We start from the raw sequence: 21,261 nt of genomic DNA on the forward strand, positions 1-21,261 counted from the left end.
ATTTCCTGATATGGAAAATAGGGCAAAATACATACAGAATAAGCTTAAATTTCGATCGCCGGAAACAGTTTAAAAGATCCAATGGATCATAAAATGATATATTCTGAGGAGAAAAAAAAATGTGGTTTCTGTGCAATAGTACCGTAACAAAGAGAATATGATACAATATTCCAATAGACCTCCCAATCCTCGACTCCCGCACCACTAACTGCCCATTTTTTATGAAGTAAAGACGCGTGAAATACCTAAAAATTCCAATGACGTGTAACAATAAACAGTAAAACCACCAGTCAAAAGTCAGACAATTACCTATTTCGTCAAGATTAATCAAAGGGTATAGGGAAAAGATTTTGTTTAGCTGTAACATACTCTTGGTATAACAGTCAATCAAAGATATTGCACAGCGTCGAAAGAAAAGGTTTCTGACCGCTATACTCGTTCCACATAAGAAAGGTGAAGCAAGTGCATGCGCGCGCTTCGTTTTTCCCAACATGATTGATTTTAAAGCACGTTTGTGCACACTTAATGATATAGGCAACCATATAGCGCGTGTACGCTCGCGCATTCGTGTGACATCACTGATCCAGAGATAATGTTAAAGCGCCGAAGGCGCTATACAAAATCCTAGGGCTGATCGTTCGCGTTTCGTGCAAGAACTTTGCAGTATACCTTTCTTAGTGTATAGTCGATAAACAACCGTTCCTACAGTAACCGTAGGGAAAAACAAGAAAGCAGACACAATTTAGATTTGAATTTGTATTTGAATTTAAATAACAGGGTACTAGTGTTTCTAACAAAGATGTTTAAGTCGTGCAGGAAAATATTCCCAATGCGGCAAGAAGGTTTCTTTATTTGGCTATATAACTTCATGTTCAGACTGAATGTTGCTTTGAAATATTCGATTTATGTATGTATTTAAGATCTTCCCTATTTAAGGAACTCGCGAAGAAGCCTTCACTGGCTTATAGCCGCAAGCTGACCGCATTTATTAGATTCATATTGAACGTACATGATTATGAATTGTCAATTGTCAACAACTCTGTAACTTGACGACATACATTAATCTTGGAGTGACTCGAACTCGGGACCTTCTGATTGAAAGGCACCGGCGTTAACCACTGAAGTAACACTCCATTTATAACAAGTTTGGTTACCAGAAAGTACATAATGGACCTATTATGGACCGTCCATCAAACGACGCGTTTGTCGTAATTTCGAAGGTAGATATTAAGTAAAATACTACAGGAATTGCAGGGGCGGATCCAGGATTTTGAGAAAGGGGGGGCCGACATCCCGATGGTAGCACTTTAGTGATCTGTGTACTGGGGGAGGGGTCTAGGGGAGGGGTTGTCCCCCTCCCCCTTGGAAATTTTTGGTTAATTGTGAGTGCTTAGATGCAAAATAGTGAAACATTTCGCCAAAAACTAGAAAAACCCGAAACGTTGCAGACACGCTTTTTTGTGCACATATTTTTTCTCGATAGACACATATTTAACAACGCTCAACAGTGCATGTACAATGGATACACTATTATTGCGTCGATTCGTTTTTTCTTTTGCGCGAAAATTATGACACCAGATTAACCCCAAGAAAAAACATAAAACAATATATATTCAATGAGATAATTATGATATACTTATTAATGAAAGGGGGGTGTAGGCGGTTTTACACTATCTAACGCAACGCAGTCTCTAAGAAGCTGAAGTATTTTTAAGGGAGGGCCCGATAATAAGCGGAAACGGATCACCGACCGAAAAAATATCGGAATTTGTGGACTATTTCTTGCTTCCTATTGTATTAAAACAAAGCACCTATGTATGTGAAAGACACAAATCACATTCTGAAAATTGTGGAAGCCACCCCTTTACCAAAAGCAGTAGTACTTGCTACAATCGATGTCGTCGCCATGTATACCAATACTCCCCAAGAGGAGGCATTAGATATATGTCAAGAAGTCTATGAAAAGGCGGAAAAAAGCGAATATGGAATAAATAAAATATCTTCCATATCCATGCGCAAACTAATTGAACTTATTTTTAACGAGAAACTGTTTCGAGTTCAATAACCAATTCTATCTACAAAAGATCGGTTGCGCCATGGGTAGCCAAGCCTCTCCGGAAATCTGTGATATCGTCATGCATAGACTGGAAAACCAGATTTTACCGACAGATAATAAAATCTTAAAATGGCTCCGCTATAGAGATGAAATTCTATTGCTTTACGACGGTTCATTTCAGGAACTTGAACAACTAGTAAACAGGTTGAATGAAATTCACCGCTTCTTAAAGTTTACGGTAGAAATATTACACACCGAGGTAACATACCTAGATTTGAAAATCTTCAAAGGGCCAAGGTTTGAAACCAATGGGTTATTAGACACCAAAGTCTACACCAAACCCACGGAAACCTTCCAATACCTCGACAGAAACTCTGCACACCCACTTGCCACTTTTAAAGGCTTCATTAAAGGGGAAGTCTTATACGATACACACGTCTCTGTAACAATGAGACTGATTTCTTACAGAAAAAGAATGCGTTCACAGTGAAACTGTTACTCCGTAACTATAAGAAAGAGGAAATTGCCTCAGCCACGAAAGGCATAAAATTTGAAAACCGTGGGCAATACCTCACTACCAACCTAAACAAAAGGAACCACCAATGGTGTTCAAGCTTACCTATACACCCCATATCAAAACCACGCATTTGAAAAATGTACTTTTGAAACATTGGCACTTAATCCCGCAACACGCGGACAGGGGCGTAGCGAAGGTTTTTTTGTTGGGGGGGGGGGTATGGAGGATTTGATTTTCCGACGGATCTGGAAGTGGTGACTGAAATGGGGGAGGGGTCTAAGGGGAGGGGGTGTCCCCCTCCCCTTTGGAAAATTTTTATTTTTGAAACGTCCTTAGATGCAATCAGGTGCATATTTAAAGTCAAATTTGGCACCGTAGAATTTCCATTTCGATATTATTTTTATGGCAGTCGGCAGAAGAAGAATTAATTGGGACCAATTATCGAACTGTGTTTTCTCTTTCACCGATCGTTGAAATAGTGAAACTTCGTGATGAAAATGTTCAGAAAACTTTCCGGTAATGAGAAATAACAACATTCATTGATATACAAGCGAGAAACGTTAAAAATTGTGTACAATTCGTGAGCCGTGTCCTTAAGTTTTCCACGTAGAACGAATGACATCTGCGATGACGTCATTCTGAACAGAGGATAATAACAACACGTTGTCACACGATAGCACGACTCATGGGCTGCGGCCTATACGGAAGCCTTTAATTCCATTTCTTTCACTGAGTTGCCGGCGATTCTGGCACTCGTCTAGCTGAGCCTGGCTACAGTAGCTATACTGACGGCCGTGACATTATCAGTTATTTGCCGAGAGGTTTTTAACTTGCAGGCGTCGGGTGATTGGATTGGTGAATGAGTTTATCAGATGAATAACTGGAAAATCGAAATAACCGATAAAGAAGCTCTCGTTCTCCTTTTCTCTATTCAGCTTTCCTTCTTTCTTCCTCTTCCGCTCTCTTCACCTTTTCTCCTTTTGCCGACAGACCCAAAATATGCCGACAGCGACCAAATTATTGGGGGGGGTGTGACACCCCCACACCCCCCCCCCCCGCTCGCTACGCCCCTGCACGCGGAATTATCCAAACTGTTTCCAAAAGAACCGATTCTAGCCTACAAAAGGGCCCAAAATCTCAAAGATTTACTTGTTAACTCAAGGTTTCATACTAACGAAGAATCAGCTGACTCTCAAGGTTCACACGAAGCTCTTTTAGATGCTCTTATAGCTGCACTATGAGTCCATAAAAACTCGTGCACAGAAAATAGATGCATTTTGAGAACGAGACGCCCAGGCCGAATATAAAATATTCAAAGGCTACTACTGATGAAGCTCCTCCTATAAAGTTTGAGAGCAGAAACCGGTCTAGTTGGTCATAAGAACCTACACTAGTCTCTCCTACTATTAACAGTACACTCAATTCACCTAATAGGTGCAATTATGTTTCACCACGAGGAGCATGCTATAAGTTCGTGTTCCTCGGGCCCTCCCTTAAAAATACTTCAGGTTCTTGGCGACTACGTTGCGTTAGATAGTGTAAAACCGCCTACACCCCCTTTCATTCAGATAATTATGATATACTTGCTAACTGTGCATTGATTTTCCCTGACAGTAATAGTCAGCACTATAGTACTGAGCTCCATGATCTATGTCGCGTAGGCCTGATAATTGCCTTAGTTTCAAATTTGGAATAAAAACGATCGCGTTTCAGGGAAGAGCAGCTGGATATATATTAGGCTTTTCTTTCACCAAGTTATGCCTATTAGGAATTTGAAGTACTCCCACATAAAAAAAACGCAACTGATTTCCAAAAAGGGGGGGGGCCGGGGCCGGGTCGGCCCCCCCCCTGGATCCGCCCCTGAATTGTAACCATTTCTGAAAGACCTGACACAGCAAAACCAATCCCTACTGAAAGAAACTCAAAAGTTACAGAAACGTCGATCGATGTTGGTCTTGGGAACGGCGGGATCATTGTCATGATAAAAATCTGCAGATGGTCACCAGTCTAAAGTTATTGTTTCCAGTACTGGTGACTTAGCTAACCTGCGGTGTGCTGTTATTTACTAGTTCATGCAATGACTACGTCAGAATTCACAAATTGTTCACCTTGTTACTATTTGTCAATGTTTCACAAATTTTCTGTTTTCTAATCGTTCTTTTTAAAATTTGGAAATGTATTTTAAATAATCATCTCTATATTGTTGTGTAAGTTCATTCAATCAGCCCCTCTTATTTGTTCTTCGAGGCCAAACATTGTGTATCATTAATTGTCTACAGTATGTTTATTCACGGACGTAACATATAATCCTGATTGTACTCGCAACACTACTAATTAATATAGTGACCTTGAATTTGCTAATGCCTTATGTATATGCCTGTAAATGAGAACTGCATGGCAGGCTTCAAGTAGTCATATTAATGTCTGCAGTCGTTGCAAAAAAAAAGTTGACTCAGTTTTCATTATGCTTTATTTACTTGGGGATTTTCAACTTCTCATTTATTGCAGTATCTGAAACTTGCTTCAATAACACAACGTTGCATGACCTGTAAAGTATAGATGGACTTAACAGTGTTCATAACGACGGGATTGATAGAAGGGGAGATAGGGTGTGGCTTTTTACATTAAACTTTTAGTTTGTAATCAGAGATGATCGCAGTAGGCACGTCAATAATGCATGCTGAGACTATTTTCATTGAGGTTCAAATTGGAAAGCAGCTAACGTCATCATCTGTGTAATTTAGAGACCACCTGACAACAAAATGGCGTCTTTTAATAATTTCTTTGTGCAGCTGCCTGAACGCTATATGTAAAGCAAACAAAGATTGTGTTGCTGGTGACTTTGTTGAATGATGTACCTTCCTCTAATATCCAACATTTTATCTTCCTGTTATCCTACTATTCATAAATGTAAAAGAGTGTTTGAAAACGCATCTACGTGAATTCTTAATCGACAATATTTTTTTACAAATAAACTTCTTAATGTCGTACTAAAAGTCATTGTTGTTTTAGATGATTTTCCTTATTTATTATATATTTAAAGCAAATTGTAAGAAAAAAATATTCCAAGGGTAAATAGTTATTTCAATAACAATACTCTAAATAGTATCTTACGATTAAAAGAGCTCTAAGCTATTGATTAGACAGGTGTTACGTGTGTTCAAAATGCCGAGTCGGCTTACAGCTAATTCTCTAACATTCTCTAGGTTACTTTTCAGCGTTGTTGTCCTTTAATCAAACATAGTTAAGAAAGTTAACTACTTTATGTCCCCTTGGACCAGTAAAGGTGTTTTGAAATCCATCCGGTATAAAAGCAAGCTGTTCTTTCAGTTCAAGCGGTACTACATTCTCAAAGCGATAACGTAAAGTAAACTCATTACAAGAATGTCCTCTCCATTGTAATTTTAAAAAATCGCGAAGAAAATTGTAATATTTATGGTGTTATTGAACGTAAAACGTTAAATCTAGAATGTCTTTAATGACGTCATTGGTAAGTCAAAATGTGGAAATGCTCAATCTGAATTCAAATGTGGGAAATTATAAATTAATGATATTAATAGTATTGCATATGAATTTAACAAATATTTCGCGTCTGTTGCTAAGGATTTATCAGAATAGCTCCCTTTAAGTAACAATGATCCTCTTATACATTGGCGTCACCAGACTTTTCAGTCTGGGGGGGGCACAGGGGGGGGCACCAGCATTTGATGGGGGGGCACTTAGGTGAAAACGGATCAACGTCCTGGGGAGGGGTCTAAGGGGAGGGGGTGCCCCTCCAGGCGCGGCGGAACGGGAAAATTATTGGGGGGGGGACTAATGTGTAGAGACTATCTAAGCGGAGCGCCACCATCGGTTGGCGCGGAGCGTACAAGAAAATTTTGGGTTTTTCAAACCCCCAGATGGCCGGAAACGGCACTTCCCGAGTGTTTTATGCTGCGAATACCTAGCCCTAAAATATGGGTCTCAAGCCTGCAATTTCTCAGATTGCAAGCCCCCCGGTTCCGCCGCCACTGCCCCCCCCCCTCCCCTTTGGAAAATTTTCGCATACGGAGGATGGGCTAGATGCAAAATGCTGCCACATTTGATGCTAAATTCGATCTGAAGATATCTCCAGAAATTGCTCTTTTTGAGGTAATGATTTTAACAAGGCGCAGAATTTTGCGGAGGATATGAACCACATGCTGTCGATATTATGCCTAACCCTATCAATAGAAGCTACATTTGTTGAATTAATGTGTGCATGACCCCCGACTCCTTTCTTGTCCTTCTCGTTTTCGCACATTATCTATTAAGATGTAACAGGTTCCAGCATCGTTATTGGCTCCTATCAGGGATCTCACCATGCAATCCAAAGTTTGATCACACATCGAGTATGGCTCAGTATGCAGGTGTGAACATTCGCCATTTGTTCCTACAAGCATCTGACCTCAAATGACCTCTGCACCCCTTACACAACAGGGTTAATATATGGGTCCACAAATATAGGCAAGTATGGTGCCTGCGGACCCTCACATTCTCACATTTCGTCAGCTCCTAACCTGTCAACCTCAGACCAAGGCAACATATTGCAGTACCCTCCCTTTTCACAGTCATGTAGCTCGCGAAGCCGACTTGTATATCCGCTGGTATGGCGTGAGCACTGACACATTCAATGTAAATATCGACACCTGTTGTGATGGCGCGGGTTACGACTTCGATACCCGACGTTCAAGGATAAACTTTTTCATTTTTTCGCAGCTCATTTGAAGAAAATACGAATTACTGTGCTTCTTTGTCCTTATGAAAAACCAACTCAGATGATGGGAGTTGAATATAACAAAATATATATATATTTTTTTACCAACCCAAATCTCAGATGGGGGGGCACCCGGGGGGCACTAGGTTTTCCAGGGGGGGGGGCACGTGCCCCCCTGGCCCCCCCTTAGCGACGCCACTGCTCTTATATTATAAATAATGTAAAGTAACCATTCATAATTTCCCCTGCAACCACATATCTACTGTTATTCATAGTTTTAAGAATGGGAAAAGTCCTAGTTATGATGGTGTCACAAATACCTTTCTTAAAGGTGGTCTGTGTACGCCCCAAATTAAACGATGCTATAATTGCTAGAAGATTTCTAAAAAGTACTTTCCTGGAGGTCTTTACTCTCCAAATTGTCCTCAGACATTCTAAATGAACATGTTTGAATGTCCCAGTGAGGTCAACTTCCTACAGGGTGAGACAAAAAATAGCTTAAGAAGTTTGACCAAAGGTGACCATATTTGAAAATCTGGCATATTTGGGGCCAATACAGCATACCTTTAAACATATAAGTGATGCTATTGTTCTTCCTCTCAGTATATCGCACATTATTAATCGATCCTTCTCAAGTAGAGTATTTCCATCTGACTTTAAGATTGTCAAAGTTAGTTATTCCAGTCTTTTTTAAGTCAGGCGACAATCATGTGTTCTCTAATCATAGACCTGTTTTGTCTTATACCTATACCCTCTTTCTTCAAAAGATTTTGAACCTCTTTTTTTATAACATACTTCTTAATAATTTCCTTCAATAGACACTCAATATAAATTCTTTACAGTATGGGTGTCGTAAATATTACTCAACTGACATGGTAACCTTTAACTTGATAGATAAGGTCTCCTCGGGGTTGGATAATAAACTTTTTACAATTGGCATATTCCTTGATCTTTCCTATAGGCTTTTGATTCTATTGATCATACTTTTCTGTTGAGGAAGCTCTATATATGCTTATGACCGGGTACAGCTTATAAGTTTATAACTGGTTTGCTATAGCTATACTTATCAAATCAGTTCCAATATTTTTTCCAGCAATAAAATACTACATATACATAATACATATACTATGGGGCCATTATTATTGCAGTTATATATCGACCATATTCATGTGTCGTCATCAAAAGCCAAATTTGTTTTATATTGCTGATGATACTACAGTTCTATTTTCAACAGGACACACTTCATTAAGGTATTACGGAGGCAGAGACCGAGGTTTGTCAAATTTATCATTTTTGGCTAAATGCGAACAAATTATCCCTGAATATTTCTAAATTTAAAGTTGTGACAATTGACTTCAAAATCTCAAATATCGGAAACGTATATCTAAATCTTGCAAGAATCCCAATATCCCCCTCCAGTAGTTCTTAGTTTCTGGGAATTATCGTTGACAACAAGTTAAGTTGGAATGATCATATATATATATATACTGTATGTTAGTACAATAAGTAGCAAGGTGAAATGGTTACTTTGTTTAAGACTAAAAAATGTATTCCCCAAAGTACATTGATTACTCTATATAACACTTTAATTCTACCTATTATTAATCATAATTTAAAAAAATATGGAAAATGCTTGCCGTTAAACTCATTTGAATAACTTGTCATATTTGCAGAAAACGGTTCCACTCTCTATTAATGCTAAAATTTTACCTGTCCGTGAGTTTTACAAGCATCTCCAGTTAATTTCACTATAGTTTTCAACCCCTAGCTTTCAGTTCAGGCTTTACCTACACCAATGTTTTGTATAGTTATAATACCCGCTCCAGAAGTAATTTTAACCTTTCCCACTCTCGAACAAAAATTATTCAAAACTCAAATTCGCACGAGTGTGGTGCAACCCTTTGGAATTCACTGCCCAGTGATATTACCAGTTAAAAAAGAACCTATTCAAGGTTATATATTTGTATATGTTTGGTTCATTGGCCGTTTACAGTTAAATACATTTGATTATCATTTTAGATTGCTTCGTGTTTCTCTTTGTTTGTCCTGCTATTGTGTTCACTTTCTCTCTCCTTATCCGTTTTTTTTTTTTCATTTTAATTTCTTGTATATTTCCATTTGTTTCTCTCCTTAAAGTAGGAATCAGTTGTTGATTTTGGACCTGTAAGCCATCACGTTACTGCCGTTACTGCAATCACACATTTCCGTTATTGCCTGATCAAGTCGTTAATACGACTGACTGCCATTGAAATTATGAAAAACGCAAGATATCGGCAGAAATCTCTAAAATCTTGCAAACTCATTAGCGCCGCTGTCACCCAGTTGGGACAAATTTCCTTTATACTGTAGTGTTATGTCCCGCTTTCAGAGCACTGGTATTGTCAGTACGAGCAGTATGAATATCATGTTTCTATCAGATCAAGGTTAGGAACTGTTTGTGCTGTCAATACCAGTGCTTTGAGAGCATGATATTGGTGTACAGTGTAGGGAGGTATTAGCATTAGGTAATTGTCCCAACTGGCTGCCGCTGTTTCACTAATCAATGAATATTCACGACCGAGGTCAGAGAGAGGGTCAGACACAAATATAACCTAACCCTCAGTACGAACCTGACAAGAAGTAATTTGGTCACCTGTACGTCGGAACTAACACCTTTCGCCAGCTTAAAACAATGGCCATCTGAGAATTTTCTTTTCCCATTCTCACTCTTTGAACGTCAGATTTTCAACATTAGCTCTCGCTTCTTTCTTTCCTTTGTGTATGTGAGGGGGGGGGGGGGGCAACTATCGTATATCTGGCGTTCGAGCAATGTTGTTTGCGCATAAAGTGTGCTACATGTATACCTACACGTGGTTGTATTCCATGTTATTGTATGTGTGGTTCTATACTGTGGAGATTGATTACACATGTAACCTTCTGTGTTTACTGATACTACTTCAAGGGCTCAATAGTGTTCTGCAATATAGCCTACTTGCTTTCTGCTCAGTAACTGTTTTGAAATGATCATGAATTCTGAAGTAGGCTACTGGAAATTGGGTGGAAATTTAAATACGAAAAGGACGCCGAAAAAAACCTGTCAATCACTAAAACCCTCCTTTAATGTGCCACATTCGAAAAGCTCTACTTACTTCTGGCTCCCCCTATACCCATCAATTTGTTCGTCTCAAAAAAACACAAACTTATAACATCTTTTATTGTATTGATGTATCTGTGATTCTGTGATAAGTTTGATGTTTGGTTGAAACAAACTGAACTGAATTGAATTAAATGTCTCTCGTTTAACCTGCAGTGTTCTGATAATTAAATGACACGGCGATGTCTACTGTTAAATTACTCTGAAACATGACTTGCAATTTCCCTGATTGGAAATTCCGGACATGGTCTTCTTTTAGCATGGCTGCAATTAACCCGGTCTGCAGGTCTACGGTTGATGTATAACGAAATTCTCAACGTCATTTTGGGCTATCGGTCACTGTTGGACAATATATAATGTTATGCCTTTTAAAGAGATATGCTGTTCAATAATATGCGTGCTATATATATATATATATACATATATATATATGTGGATTTTTCAACTCAGTTGTATTTTTATGTCAATATTAAAACATGGTCAACGTGCTAAGAAAAATAACCAACATGATTGGAAAATTGTCTTGACAGAAATCCAATAGCTATATAGTTTACCTAATATATCTCGAGCAAAGGCCTATATGATTTTGAAGGAAATAAATTCAGACTTGTACGATTCAAACCTAACACTTTATCACTCATATAAATATACTGATGGGAGAGTTTCCTTATAACCTCGCGGGCTGAGTTTTACCCGTGTCTAGCGATCTACACTGCAGTCCGTTGCAGTGTTGGAATAGTGATGTGTATTTCGTATTGTGTTGTCCGGTATTCAATCGCATACACTTAACCGAACGTCTTAAATTTCTACAGTATATTAAACAAGGGAACATGAGCAAAATGTTCGGGTCTGCTTAAAGTGAAGCGATGTCACTCAGGCCAAAACCTCATTTTGGCTAATGAGCCTCCCAACGAAATCACAGAGTTCGAGAAAAGCACTTTTTATACCACGGTGAAAAAATCAGAGAGATCGTCTTTGGCGAATAGTTTCGCCCTTAGCAACAGTCGTGGTAGATATACCACCGCGGGTCTCGATATTCAGGTTATTCACTCGTTAAATGTCAGTATAAATTTGCCGTTAGCTAGTATAGACCTTTTTAAACACCCACCCGATACACACAGTAACTACTGTAAATCTTAAAGTAAGTTTGTACCAAAGTGAAAACTGGATCGTGCTATAAATCAGTAGCATGTGCTATTATAATAGGATTACAGTAAGAACTGAGGGTATGTGTAAACCCAATAAATCCAGCTTGACCATTTGTTGGAATAACACATTATCCTCAGTTCTTACTGTAATCATATAATAGCACATGCTACCGATTTATCATATTTATCAGCACGATCCAGTTCTTACTGTGGTACAAAAACTTTAAGATTAACAGTACATAGTTACTGTGATCTTTGTTTAAATCGGCTGTAAAACATGCAAAGTATGTTAAAGTTCTTAACAATCGTCAGTAATAGAATGATTTCCATACCGAACATGCAGGCAACCCTGAATTAGATGAATATTATTCGGATGCCCTCACAAGCCTGTGCTGTATCTGATATGCGTTTTAATTCAAGGAAAGGCCTATGAGAACAACATTTCAGCCAGTAGATTTTCTAACACCGCCAATTTGTTTTTAGCAAGTGGCTTTAAATTGTGATGATATTCTAAGACATGTCAGCTTCAAGTTTTGTTCATTATACGGTCAAGCTTCTGCGAGCGTATACACTACAGGCTGCCGCAACCACTTGTACTGGGGTCCAGATGGGAAAAGCCGTATATAAAGACCATATTGATTACGGTTTAATAGAAACGGAAATTTAATTTACATACTGTTCCACAAACATGTGTAATCAATTCTTCCTCTTCTTACGTCACCCTTAAATTGTGTTACATGTTGGTACTTTTCATTCCTCTGCCAAGTATTGCTGCATGGCGAAGGTTCCTGGGGGACCGAAAATTCCAATATATTTATATTTTTCTAAAGCAATACTAATTATTTGTCAATTTTGAGTAATATCCTATTGTTCTGCTTTTGTTTCCCATTGGAGTACAAGTGGATTATATTATTTTATACAACACCTAATTGGATTCTGGTCATTTGATTGGTCAATTGCTCGTTGATTGCATGCAAAATCCGCTCTATTCCACTCTATGAAATAGAACCATGGGTTATACTTTTTTGGTAGCACTTTTTTTTTCAATGGTAAGAGAGCAGAGAAACCTGTCTGTTCAAAACAATCTGTTGCATGAGTGCATTTTAATACCCATCTTAATATACTATGTTGTTTAAAACAAATAATGAATGGTTTCCATTCGTGCAATAGTGCAAATATTTCATGATTCGTTGAAAGATGTAATTTGTTCCATTCAACGAGGCGCAGCCGAGTTGAATGGAACATTCCATCTTTCAACTAATCATGAAATATTTGCACTATTGCACGAATGGAAACCATTCATTATTTGTAAATTAATCCGATTCTGTCGTAACTTCAACGGAATTGCTTCTATATATCTGGGAAGGCAGGTCGTTTCTGATGTTTAAGCAGAATTTGGTGCCGTGGTTTTTTACATTTAGTTCCCAGAAGTTTTCTTTTTCTTTTCTAGATTTGTCTGTCCAAGAATCGTTTTGGTCAATAACACATAAATTCTCAATCGAGTGATTGGGAGATTATAGTGATTTGCAACAGATTATCAATGATTTTTTTTTCTTTCTGTTGTTTTTGATCGCCGATCTATGTTGAGTCAAACTCATTCTCAGGACATTTTTCGACTGTACGTTGTACACACGGATCACAAAAGATCCGATTATCCAGAGCTTCTGTTAATCTAACAGAACTGAGTAACTCGCTTTCGACTTCACTGTGCCATGCCGATATTCTTCTCGTATAGAAACGTGTCAATTCCTGCTACTCCTTGTCATGCACTTTCGGTGATAATGCACTGATGAAGAGCTATAGTTTTGCTCGAAAGCTCTGCACTGAAAAACCAAAACATTTGGCTGTTTTACTTCCAATCACTCATTATCTATATGTACTGCTGCTGTATAGCTTTAAATAAATAAAATGCCTGCATGTCAGCTTCCTGGGAGACTTATGGAAGAAGCCCTATAACCATAGTCACGAAAACATCGCTTTAATGAAATTTCGCCCACTCTTTCTGTACTTCCTGAGAATAAAGTCCCAGTTATCAGTGGAAATGTGTCAGTTTGAGGGCTTTTTTCTCTTTCTAACATCGATTAACATTATCTCTATCTACAATGATATAACGTCCCACAACCCCCCCCCCTCCCTCTCCATCACCCCCACACTTCTCTGACCCCTTGAATGATATTAATCTTACCTCATCTGTTTAACGATAGTACTCTTCCCGGACTCCCCTGCCCCTGTTGAGAAGAGAGAAAGTAATTATATGCATTGTAATTATACCAACCAGTTGTGAGGTTTTCACATACGAAGTGGATATGTATAATCCGTATTAATCTTGAATTAAGCTCTGTACACGGTGATGGCCAATGACGTCACTAATTAAATCGGTCATTGAGGTGCATGAAATATGCAAATGAGTGCACTCCAAACTTCTCGTCATATAACACATTTTAGAAAAAAATATGACAATTCAGCAATTGTTAATTCACCTTGTGTTCAAATATATTATTATAAAATATCGTTTATTTAACCTTGTAACTAGTAATATAAGCCTTCATATTAAGGATAGGATGTGTCCTAGTTCAACAGCAAAAAGTCAATGTTTGTCAATTTATTCATTTTTAGAATAGTTTGTATATATCAAACGACACAACAACCTCGGGAGTCTAACTTCTATCGACAAAGGAGAAAGATATTTTCTTCTTCATTTTAATTTTTTTAATTGGTGTACAACCCAGATCTCGGTGAAACTTGGACGAATCTGTTCAGTAATTAGGACGCCTTCTGGTCACCGAATTATGGTACAGACGGTGTACTATGTTAATATTTTATTTGAACATTTGAAGCTGATAAAGTTGCCCACCAGGCATGGAGCTCAAGGGCCATATAACGCAAGAGTACTGTCTTCAAAACCCAAATATACTTCTCAGGTGACAGGGACCTGAATATAAAGTGTTCAAATCGGTCGTAATCTTTCATTTAAAACATTCGTTATATTATCTATGTTTTGGTTTTGTGTGGAGAAGTGTAGTGTATTTGAGTATCTTGTGGGAACTAAAACTATTTAGCTTGCACTGTCTACATAGATTTTACACGGCGTATATATATCTTTAACGCAGCTCCTAATGTTACTTTGTATGCGACAAGCAGTGCATATTTACATAGTAGTACAACGTGCAGGGAACCAACATTGAAAGTATCTTCAATAATGTCACGCACATTATCGGTTGTCATCGGTTGCACGTATCTAATAAGAAAAATACTTTTAACATCCGAGAAACTGATTCGTGACTACGCACAAATTATGGTCAATATATTAATATATACATGCAAGGTGCTTTATGTTTAACCTAAATAAACGTTACATTCCTTGTAATAAAATAGTAGAAGTCAGAGTTGAATTAACATGGAAATTTTATGTACGCGCTATGATTACAATGGATTGAGCACAATGGATTACAATACTAGATCGATTTTTTTTCAGCGTTTGACTGACAAATGTTTCGGCGATGTATAGATGAAAAATAAAACAGATTTTAGCCGACGGAGATATTCAAGTAAATTGCTATATAATAATGTTGTATGTTTTCGTATACCACTAATTGTATTTTTTTCAATACAGGAAAGAGGTCATCCGAAATATCCTTGTTGAATGTTGTATTCAACTTAATTTTGCATTGAGTTGCAAATATCATGATATTAGCACGATATTTCTATAGTACACACATACACACAGCTTATTGTTGGATGTATATATTAACTTTATACTTGAAAACGTTCTTATTACTGCAACATATACAACTCCAGGATGGTAAAAACTCACATTTCCCTTAAAGGGTGTGAAGACTCGCGCAAAAAGAAACGTCTAAAGCCGGTAATCTGACCTAGTTTTGAATGAGGTGTAATAGAAATGTTAGACACCACCATCGATCCCAGAAAATACACACTCAGTTTGCTACCGTCGGTAATTAGACACTAGTGTACAGTCAGTACATAAAGCTGCGGTCAATACCCACAGCACAGGGTATAAACGATACAGCGATGGACATCTCAGGTCCAGCTAAAGATAACAAGGTATCACGTTTCATTACTGTCTGCATTTTGTAGCATCAAGAAGAAAACTTCACTTGCAAGCAACGGAAAGTTAACTTTTTCAGAGGGCGGCACGCAGTTTGGGGCGAGTCTTCAATGCCTTTAATAAGTTCGTGAATCAGTATACAAACCCTGCTTTATCTACTTCTTCCTTTCTATCTTCTTTCCCTTTGTTTTTAGTGATATGACGCACACCAATTAACGAACTCAGAGGGCATGCTCAGATCAGTCGGTACTCACCTAAAAGTAAAAGTTTGACAATCTTTTGGTTGGTACGTTTTTCCATTTCCAGCATACGATCGAGTTCCCGGCTCCATTTTGTGGCGCTTACATCGACTATCGTTACTTTGGTGGTGTTCGTGATGGTACCGGCCGCAATACCCATGGCCGAAAAAACAACTCAGAACTTCTTATACTGAAGCACAACGAAAGGCTAAAAATCCTTCCAGTGAAACAGTCCACTGAGATCCAGATTTTTAACGAAGTCTTCCTACTCTCACGAGTATCCACGTTTCTGTAAGATAAAGAGGCAAATTTTTATTTCAAAGTGAAGTGAAATAAATTCGTCTAGGACACCACCTTTAAGAATTTTAAATCAAAGAAAGAAGTGTTATGTAATGTAGAAATGTGCATATTCGTCTGTGGCGATTATACGGTTATAATTTAGAACACGACCGTGAAGGAAACTATTGCTTACATTAACCTTTTGTACTTTCATATGAATTTTCAAGTTCCGTAAGCGCGTAAAGAACTAAGCACGTGACACAACGAGGACAGACTATATTGCAAATGTAACACACTATATTGCAAATATAACTGTGGTGACGCCATTTTTTTTTATAGTTAAACAGGGGAAAATGTATACATTTGACAGTGTGTAGCCCACCCATGTACGCCCTATGGAGTAGGCCCGTATCTATAATGTAAAAAAAAAAACTGCTTGACATTACGGTTAATTTAGACCTGCACGTGACGAGCCGACGCCATCTATTTAGCCTTCCAGGAGCATTCAAGAGATGTCGCATACTTTTAATGTCATCAGTATTGTCCCCAAAGTGATATTCGATGTAAAGCAATAAAATAGCCACCCATACTCAAATTACAAAAAGGATTTTAATGCTACTCTATAAAGAGACGTTATCCACACTGTCATATTTTGATACTTCTCGAAACTTTTGAAACTCCTAGCAATTTTGAGTATGTTAAATTGTTGGGCCAATATGATTATCTAAAAATCTGAATATCAAACATGAAAAGAAAAGAAAAAGAAGAAAGAAATAATAGATATAGAAAACATTACTAGAAGCCTACTCACATTTTCTGTGGGATGTGAGGGTGAAAGGGGTGGTTGATGACGTAATATAACATTATTAAAAAATTTAAAGTCATCCTTTTCACTATTCCGTTTCACCATGATATTAATATATTTTTTTCATCAGTCTGGAGGGAGCCTTCCAATTCCATAGTTACAACAACAAAAAGTTAAAATATGGAGAACCTTAGCACTGTGACGGAGTTATCAACTTCAGGTAGAACTTTAAAAAAAAAAATTATCAACATCTCCGTTCTGGTAAAGATGGATGAAATTGTAGGACATGTCAAGAAGTGTGACGCCCGGTGAATAACCGGGTGAGACGTCAAATCGCTGATAAGGGATCAGGAATTTTCATCAATATTCATGCTCGTTTTTGCAAAACTAATCCAACCGCCCCCCCCCCGCCCCCAATCTTTTATGCTGCAAAAACTATATACCCATCGACTTAAAACCTAATACCGTAACGTCTAAGATCCAGTACTGTTGTTAGCAATTATAGGCTGATAGAACAAAGGCATATTACTGCTATACCATATTAAAGTAGTTCTCGGAATTTTAAATGTCAAGAAAGAATATGAAACTATGTACCCCCCTCTCCGCCCTCCCCCCTGCCCATCCCCTCCCCAATACATACATACATATATATGTTAATTACATGGATATGTTACAATTATGAGGTTTAAACATTTCCGTTGCGGAAAACCTCGTGCCAAATATATGCCCCCATGTTATCCCAACAAAACTTCCTTATGTTGCCAATGGTCTAAGACCTCCCTCTCATTCTTGTGATTCCAGCAAAGTCATTTTACATATCCCATTATGTTCTTTGTAAAGAAGGCAATTATGTAGGTAAAACAGGCTCTCGTCACAAAAAATATGAAATCGTGATAATTTGGCAGGATTCCTCGTTTCCGAACATTGAAATATTCATAGTCATTCTCTCAAAATCCTAAAGAAATGTATTTTAATTGCCTAGAACTTCAAAATCCGCTACTGAACGTGAACGGAAAGAAATCGATCCGGTCTTTCGTTTTTAGTCTCACATCCCGGCCTCAACAAATACTTGGGACCCCTAAACAACTACCATTTCCACAACAACAACAAAAAACAAGGAATATACGTTATATCCTTTGCTCCTTAATCCGCTTCCTGTATAGTCATGGTTTATTTGGTACTAATTCCATCAGTGCCAATCACACTTATCTAGAGTCATACTCTCATTGTGTTACATTTTGTACTTTTTATTCCGCTGTCAAGTATTGCTGGAATTCCGATATATTTTCTAAAACAGTTCTCCTTATCTATTAATTTATGAGTCTTATCTTTTTTCTCTCCTTTTGTCTAACAATAATAATACATACACACAAACACACAGAGGCAGTTTATTTTTTGCTCGAAAGCTCTGCAAAAACCAAACATTGGCTGTTTTACTTCCAATTACTCACTTAATTTAATTTTTGAAGAAGAAGTATAATAATAATATCAATTTACTATTCACATGTGATTAATACTGGAATGAAAATTGTCTGAGCAACGATATATTGAGAACTGAATCAACTTATTAATGACCTATTTGACGACAGAAATTCTGAGAACCTAAAATACTCATTACTCATTGTCTAACTAACGTTATTTGGACAGCTGCAAACAAACAAAAACAGCGAAAGGGGAAAAACAGAGAAAAAGATATTTAGCTATACTTCTAATCAATTTCAAATTGGCTACAAGCTTCCAATTCTCTAATATTTCATTAAATTGATAACCGAACCTCTGTCGTGTAGTAAGACTTTGTGTCGACGCTAAGTGAAACGTGTTTCAAATTGACATATACTGCAGCACGATATATATACTACTCCTTTGGCTGGATGTGTTCAAAACGCAAATGTGGTTCACCTGACAACGCGAGTGACATTAATGAAATGAATAGTCTTTTCTTGCCACATAACGGGTTATAATGAAACCGATCCATTTTACGTGACGACTGTTTCACGAGATAAACAAAATGAGAGATAATGTCAAAATATGTCCCGTTAACTTCAGAATTCCCCTTTGAAGTTAGATAATGGATGGTTGTATTAACCGAGTACGTAAAGTTTTCAGACACGACATTACACAGATTTGTTTGCAGATAACACGTGTAAGACAAACATGTTGACATTATGCATATAGTTTCCTCCCGAAAATATTTGAACAGAGTCTACGCAGGGGGCGTATACATTCGGTGGGGCAATATGATAGGTGTCAGTGTAACCACCCCCCCCCCCTCCTAGTGAAAATCAAAGGACGGTCTTAAATCGATGTCAAGTCAGTCTCAAAGTTGGAGGCGAGTTCAGTGTGGTCTTCCACCCATGAACGTAAGAATACAAAATACTTAAAAAAAAATGAAAAAAAGGTAGGAAAAAGGAAACAAAATTGTATTCTTTTATACGTCTACATTTCCCATGCAGATCTGGGTAATGTTAGGCTAACAAAATGCTACAGCTTCCGACCGAACCCAACCCCACCCCCCTCCCCACATTGAGGAACAAGAAATATTTACAAGCGCTGAAGTTTTCGATGGTTTTGTCACCTTCGCCCCCAATACGATCATGAGGGCGGCTGCGGTGGGGAGGAGGAGGGGTTGCTTTTGCGAAACGTTGCACGGTCAGTCAATGAAGTCGCTCTCATAAGCGCTCAGATCTCGATATCGCTAGAAAAACCCTCAGTGTAACCCATTTGTAAAATGGTGAATATACGACCCGGGCCTTCTAAGAAATTGTTTGTCTGACATGACCTTAAAAGTAATTAAAAGTAAAACAAAAATAACGTTTACCTTTCACCTGGGTGCAATATCATATGCTTCCACACAATAATTGTAATGAGCGTAAAAATAAAAACATGGTTCCATGTATAGCGACGGCGATGCTGCTTGTCACAGACTGGTTTCCGAATCTGGGATAGATGTACATGCTCAGAGGCTTTTAAGTATTTATCACAAACCGGTTATCTTCTTTAGATGAACAATCTGCGGTGGCGCTCTTTCATTAACTAAGACGTTATATAATAGGTAATGGAAACGTGTAGGCATCGCTCGCTTGAATCAACGCTTCAGAAAACATTTGGTGAATTGATTTTGAAGGAGGGTCTAGCCTCTAATAATGAAGATCATTAGCCTGAACGATAGTCATCGGACAATTAGGATATATATATAGTAGTACATTATCTGCTGGCAAAATACACGGCGTTTGAAAGAGTATACCTTCCTTGGCGACTTAACGAATAAAAACTTAGATACAATTAGCCTACAACAGGTTGTGGAGGGTGTATAATCCGGAGAAAATGGTAATAGGTCAAAGGCGGGTCCACAGAAAGGGCCTGGGTCCCCCTCCTCAACACCAACCCCCTCCCGAATTTATTTTGGAATATTTTGGCTCTAAAGTTAGATATATTCATCAATTCTTTGACAAGTTATATAGCGGGGACATTAAGCATGCTTAGCGCACTGCCGTTCTTTTCTTTTTACCAATATATGGTTTTCTGCTATTTCGATAGCAATTTTAGTATCTAACTATACTTGTCCGGTCGGAGCGCCTATTACAATCTCCCCGCCCCCCTCCCTTCCGAGAAATCCTGGATATGAGGTTGCGAAAGAGTAACTGTAATATTAGACCATATACAGGAGAAACGTAACTGGTAAATTATCAACAAAGATATGCAAAAATATATAATTGTCTAGAACGAAACCAATGACCCTCTGGTCCAGTCCTGCAGTCCACCAAATGTATCTACGATCCAGTTCTTAGTTGGCAGCGATCTTACATAATATATAAGTAAGGTAAGAATTGATCTTCAAACTAACTAATATGGGTTACGCTTAAAGTGACGCCATTCATTACAACGTATATATCCCAACAACTTTCTAGGCTCTTTAGCAGCACGTTATAATTAAATTAGAACAATGGCAACTTGTAACTCATTTCCATCTTGCTCTGAAGCTGACCCAGGCGCGTAGCCAGGAATTTGCCAAGGGAGGGGCGAAACTGTAGATTCGGCATTGCAAACTATCTAAGCGGAGCGCCACCATGATTGGCGCGAAGCGTACAAGAAAATTTTGGCTGTAAATGCCTCCCAGATCGCTGGAAATGGCACTTCCCAGGCCTTGTAAGTTGCATTTTAGCATTTTCTCTTTTGAAAATACTAGCGATATCATAAAAACATTAAAAATTTTTTTTTTTAAATATGCTCAAGGGGGGGGGGGGGCGGGGGGCGGCTGCCCCCTTCGCCCCCCCCCTTGG

General features: G+C 38.2%; 1 protein-coding gene across 1 annotated transcript in view; it reads right to left on the bottom strand.

Annotated features, from left to right (window-relative positions):
- LOC139963337 (guanine nucleotide-binding protein G(i) subunit alpha-like) overlaps window positions 1-20,118 on the bottom strand; it is a 36,065-nt gene extending 15,947 nt beyond the window's left edge. The window contains exons 1-3 of the mRNA XM_071963975.1: window positions 19,800-20,118; window positions 15,913-16,186; window positions 13,775-13,817 (exon numbers count right to left, since the gene is read on the bottom strand). Coding sequence (XP_071820076.1) covers window positions 13,775-13,817; window positions 15,913-16,057 — 188 coding nt within the window. The 5' untranslated portion in view covers window positions 16,058-16,186; window positions 19,800-20,118. The remainder of the gene's footprint in view (window positions 1-13,774; window positions 13,818-15,912; window positions 16,187-19,799) is intronic.
- Window positions 20,119-21,261: the final 1,143 nt, after the last annotated feature.

This window comes from Apostichopus japonicus, chromosome 22, assembly GCF_037975245.1.
Source record: "Apostichopus japonicus isolate 1M-3 chromosome 22, ASM3797524v1, whole genome shotgun sequence".
Classification (NCBI taxonomy): Eukaryota; Metazoa; Echinodermata; class Holothuroidea; order Aspidochirotida; family Stichopodidae; genus Apostichopus; species Apostichopus japonicus.